General features: G+C 46.1%; 1 protein-coding gene across 1 annotated transcript; it reads left to right on the top strand.

The window, feature by feature from the left end:
• Window positions 1–706: 706 nt before the first annotated feature.
• Window positions 707–3,297, top strand: Calcb (calcitonin related polypeptide beta). Its single transcript, XM_026399026.1, has 3 exons — window positions 707–792; window positions 1,043–1,174; window positions 3,138–3,297. Exons 1-3 carry the CDS (start codon window positions 707–709, stop codon window positions 3,295–3,297), a joined length of 378 nt encoding a protein of 125 aa, XP_026254811.1.
• Window positions 3,298–5,525: the final 2,228 nt, after the last annotated feature.

Below are 5,525 nucleotides of genomic sequence, written 5' to 3'. Positions count from 1 at the left end.
TGTAGGAGTTGGTCCAGGTCTGTGTCCTTAGTGATCACGTTTGGTACCCGGGAAAGTGGAGCCCTAAAATTTTTTCTTTGAGTCTTCTCCAGCCCAGGGACGTGACACCAGATCTGGGGCAGTGCTGTCAGCCGATCCGATCCGAATGGTGGGCTCAACTCTAGGGGCGGGCACCTAGCGCCTGCTGCAGAACTGCACTTCTGCAGTCCTGAGGCACCTGTAACTGACGCGTCAAAAAAAAAAAAAAATCCCCCAATCCAAATCCTCAGACCGAGTGTCCCTTTCCAATTCACCCTTCCAGCCTCTTCCCCCCACGCTTTGGCTGGACCGCCAGCAGAGAAGGTGGTCTTAAAACTTCAGTCAGTGAGAAGACAAGCACAACGAGGGCAAGTGTACAGCAGCAGGGTGTGTCCGCTCATGGTTTCTTAACGTATCAGGGCAAAATGTGTGCATATGGGCTTCTCTGTCCTACCAGGAAACAGAACCCAACGCCTCTCACCCCCCCCACTTGCCTCTGCTCTATCAAACCACTGACTACCACTTTTGAGATTCACAGCAGCCTTCTGGCAAATAAAGGAACAGAGGCACTAGGAGGTGAAGTTACCTGCCTGAGGTCACATGGCAGTTGTGGCAAGAACAGGACTGGAAGCTAGGTTTGTGGTCCTGGTGCAGTAATAACGTCATTCTCCTTTTACAGAGAGGCGTCATGGTCTTTTGGAAATTCTCACCCTTCCTGGCTGTCAGCATCTTGGTCCTATGCCAGGCAGTCAGCCTCCCAGCAGCACCATTCAGGTGAGACATCCTGAAACCCGGAGCACACTCCTCTCTCACTGCCCCAGGGATCAGACAGCTCTATGCCTTAAGAGTCAGTGTGGTTCCCCATGAATCAGCGTCCTCAGGTGGAAACTGGCCTCATTCCCAGTTCACTGGGAGGAAGGGTAGCTGTATCCTTAGGGGAGGAAGGAGGTACCAGGAGCCTGGCTGCCTGGGAGGGGGCAGGCAGGGGCTCAAAGGTTGCACTGGGTTTGTTTCCCCTTAGCAGGTCTGCCTTGGAGAGCATTCCAGACCTGACCGCACTGGGCGAGGAGGAAGCACGCCTCCTGCTGGCTGCACTGGTGAAGGACTATGTGCAAATGAAGGCCAGTGACCTGGAACAGGAGACAGGGGGCTCCAGGTAAGACTCCTCATCTGGCCCTGACATAGGGAGGAGGACCTACTCCAGAGAGGTATGAAAAACTCACCTTCCCAGGAGTCCAGCAGGCTGTCCTTATTCAGCTGGCCATGGGACTCAGCTGCTCTCAGGCTCCATGGAAAACAGAGATCCTGGTGGAACTGGAGGGACTGTGGTTTGATGCATTAAAAAGATCAATTTCTGAAAGTAATGGGGAATGGAATGAAGAGTGTGGAATCACTGAGTAGAGAAGTTGGTCTTTCAGAACTGGGAGACATCCCAGAACTGGATATTAGGAATAGTAAGTGTGAAGCCTGAGGATGGAATCTGTATCCCTGGTTTTAGAAACGTCACCTGGGTATGTTATTCTTTCTTCCTGCAAGGAGTCTTCATTTCTCACTTGCAAAGTGAAGGTGAAGGGCTTTAGGGGGATGGGGACAGATAGCTCCATGTCTGAGGTAGGTTGGGGACATCTAGAGAGATGTGCATGTTGTCACAAAGCCAGGGAGAGCACCCTTCCCTAGATCTACCTGCCTGTGTACCCTGATCTTGGAAAAGAGACCAACCCTGGCCTGACCCCAGCACTGCCATAGCAGAGGCATATATTGACCTGCATCCACCCAGAGAACGCTCTGCCAAGCAAGCTTGAAGGTCTGCACAGCATGTGGAATGCCAGAAAAGGTCACCCTTCCTTACCACTGCCCTGGCCCACTGCACCTCTGAGTCCTCCTAATGGAGGATGTGTGAGCTTCCCCCACCCCCTTCCACATCTCCTGTCCTGCTCAAAGTTCCCCTGTCTGGTGTAACCTTCTGCTGACTGTCCACAGGGGATGGTCATGGTGCATGGTACTGTCTGGCATGTCTTTTTCCAGTAGCTTGGAGCTAAGCAATGCAGTAATCTGAATATCTGCACATTGGGCACATACAGGCAGGATCTGAACAACTTTCATACCTTCTGTGGCATCAACTTTGGGCTTTAAACACTTGGCAAGAAAAGGGATTTGGCCAACAAACTTGCAGAGGGACAGCTACCTTCACTTTGGGGGACCCAAGATGCCAACTGAGCTCCTCCCACTCCTTCCTGATTTCCTTTCTTGTTCCCTTTTATGAACTTGATGCATGTGGATTCCTCTCTGAATGTTCTTCAAGCTGATATTAGTAGCTTTGCTTATGACACAGTATGTTGGGGACCTCAGGATGGAAAGGGAGAGAACAGAAGTCATAGATCAGAGTAAGAGACAGCAGGTAAAGCTTAAGCCCTCAGAGAATTTTGTAGCATAGCTTTCCAGTTCTTGCTTATGCATGTACTAAAATAAGCACATGCCTCATGCTCCACCATTTGACAAATGAATTTATTTTTCTAAAAGAACCTGAGCTTTAGTGGTCTTTGCTGTGGGCTACGGCCAAGGCTTATGATGTCCAGTGCCTTGGCTTAGATGGAGCCTTAGCTTTAGAGCAGCTGGATATAGGGCTTGGTGGGTGATCTCTGTGATCCAGCTGTAGCAGGAAGAACAGTGTGCTAAGGAGCAGGTAAGAATTTCTGGGATAGGATGCTGCAAACCAGGTCCTCTGAGCTTATTTAAGGTAAGACTTTAGGGAAATTTCATTTTCCTATGGAAAGTGGTTTTGTTGCTGCTATGGTTGGGGTATGGTCTCTATATATGCCTTGAGTGTTTTGGGGTGGGGCTGAGCCTTGCCATTTATGCCTCTTGAATAATAAATGCTGGGTTTCAGTATGTACCCCATAGCTGGGAACTCTTTTTGGTGATGTTTTTTGGGCAGAGCTCCTGCCATGGCTGCCAGGCCATTTCCCCTAACAGCTTTGATAATTGCACTTAGGAGAAATGCTTATTGTTAAGTGGTATATCTAAGGGCTGCAGTTCTCTTTGTGAAGGTCCCACAGGGTGGGCTCCTCCCCCAGCCCTCTCTGACAGGCCTTCTCTTCTCTCTCCATCCTGCAAACCAGTGCCACTGCCCAGAAGAGAGCCTGCAACACTGCCACCTGCGCGAGCCAGAGGCTGGCAGGCTTGCTGAGCAGGTCAGGGGGTGTGGTAAAGGACAACTTCGTGCCCACCAATGTGGGTGCCCAAGCCTTTGGCCGGCGCCGTAGAGACCTTCAGGCCTGAGCAGCTAGAGGGCCCAGGAAGAAGGTGAGTGCCCTGTGCTTTGGGAGAAGAGAAGGAGGAGTTTGGAAGTTGGGGTTCGCATTTTGAAACCTGCTCATCCTGCTAGGTTCTTCAGGTCCTTTCTCTCCAGTTCCATCCTTCCTTCTGACATAGTAAATTCCTTCTAGAACTGAGCATGAATTCAGAATGCTGAGACAGGCTTCCGAGATGCAATGTTATTTTTCTGAGAAAAGAAATGAAGAAAATTCTGGATTCAGAAAGGGAGGGGGGGCCTTCAAACCTTAACCAGGACCAGTCCTCACCAAGGAGCCCGGGTTCAAACAGGGCTCATTCCTTGGTCAGTGTTCACAGATTCAGACCAGGAAGCTCTAGTCACACTGCCATCAGTATTAATAGTGATTATTGAATTATTTTTATCTTCATTTCTCTTGCAAGCATGCAAATATCTCATAACCATAATTCATAAATGTTGTTTAGGGAAATAATCACTTTTGTAAATTAGTGGGTTTCTTTTTCAGTGATCATTGTAATTATTCACTTCTTGTCTTTCTCCTCTTTTCCTTATCTTTCTCCTCCTATTCACCCCCTCTCCTTTTCCTCCTTCTTTTTCCTTCTCCTCTTCTTTCTCTTGTATTTTTTTTCTTCTCTCATCTCAGGTAACCATGAAGCTGAACTCACCACTTCTATTAATTTCTGTTGACAACAACTGGGTGGGAAGGCCCCATGGAAGATACACACGTTTGCATCTAGAAGCACCATTTGTCACTTGAAAGGAATGAAACTGAATGCAAAATAAGCTAATTCCATATTTGTTGTGCATCATTTTTATATTTAATGCTATGTTCAGTAAATGTGATGGCATTTCCCATTGGCTTATGTAATAGCAAATTGGTTCTTTGAGGACCATCCTGTTGATCATGGTAGCTCTGCCAAACTAGGACACGAAATCACTGCCTCTTGTAGCCTCTGGGAACACAGATGGTAAAGTGATGTTGTGCCTTTTTGTCTAAGAACACGATTGTGCAGTTTGTTTAAGGAAATGTCAAAATTGTGTCATTTGTGAACTTCATCAAGATTAAAAACATATTTTCGATACATTTGTTTCAAGACCCTGGTGGTTCATTTCAACTATTTTTCCTATGTAATAATAGTAAGGGAAATAATACTATTTTTGAGAGCTTTCTATGGACCAGATGATGTTCTAAGACAGTGCTTTATACCTGTGAATTCACTTACTCTTCACAACAGAGCCATAGGGTAGATACTATCACTCCATTTCACTTCTGAGGAAATCCAGGAATGGAGAAGTGAAGTCCACGATCACGCTGATACACAGTGGCAGACCCCAGTCTTGGTTTCTAGAGCTGACAGCTGAAAACACCATGATATATGCTTTTCAATATTGGTTCTAATGTTTCCCAGAGACCTGTGAGTCATTCTTTGGCCTACATGCCTGACATGGTAGACCCTCAGATTTTAGAGACACCTGCTATTATGATTTGGATCTTAATGTCCTCCAAAAGACCAAACATTGATGGCTTGGTCCTTAATGCTGTAGTGTTCAGAGATGGGGCCTTTTAGAGGTGATCAGGTCATAAAAACTTGGACCTCCTCAATAGTTTAAACCATTGATGGATTTATACAATAGTGTGTGTGTGTGTGTGTGTGTGTGTGTGTGTGTGTGTCTTTGTCATAAAAACATGCTCTCTCCTTGCTTCCCGGCTGTCAATGGGTGCACTCTCCACCAGGATGTTATGCCTCATCCCAGACCCAGAATCGATAGAGCCAAGTGAAAATGGATTGAAACCAAGAGCCAAAATAAATCTTTTCTCCTTCCATTTATCTCATGTATTTTGTCACAGCAATGGAAAGCTGACTGAATCATATGGAAAATTTTAAACATACCAACAACTTAATTTACATAAAGATGAATTTTTGTATCCACTATTTGACTGCAAGAATGATTAGTGATCAATGTTCTTGCATTTCTCCTACCCCCCAGTATGTTGCCATATCAATACATCCATAAATATTTCATCCTGTATTTCTAAATGGGAAGGACTCTTTTAAAATATCCAAAATCCCATTTAAATCCTATTTGCAACTAAGATTAACAATGATTTCTTAATTATTTAATGTCACATATCCCCTCATGGCTCCAGTTCCCCAACTATTATATACACCCACATATGTGTGCACGTGTGTGTGTGTGTGTGTGTGTGTGTGTG

This window comes from Urocitellus parryii, chromosome 4 (genome assembly GCF_045843805.1).
Source record: "Urocitellus parryii isolate mUroPar1 chromosome 4, mUroPar1.hap1, whole genome shotgun sequence".
In the NCBI taxonomy this organism is placed as follows: Eukaryota; Metazoa; Chordata; class Mammalia; order Rodentia; family Sciuridae; genus Urocitellus; species Urocitellus parryii.
The sequence above is the reverse complement of the archived record's forward strand: the minus strand, read 5'-3'. Positions and strand labels throughout refer to the sequence as shown.

Bases quoted from the DNA above. Each gene is read 5' to 3' on its own strand.
- Calcb (XM_026399026.1), top strand. From the start codon at position 707: ATGGTCTTTTGGAAATTCTCACCCTTCCTGGCTGTCAGCATCTTGGTC. The intron at 793-1,042 runs GTGAGACATCCT...TCCCCTTAGCAG, and splicing joins CTCCCAGCAGCACCATTCAG to GTCTGCCTTGGAGAGCATTC. The intron at 1,175-3,137 runs GTAAGACTCCTC...CCTGCAAACCAG, and splicing joins CAGGAGACAGGGGGCTCCAG to TGCCACTGCCCAGAAGAGAG.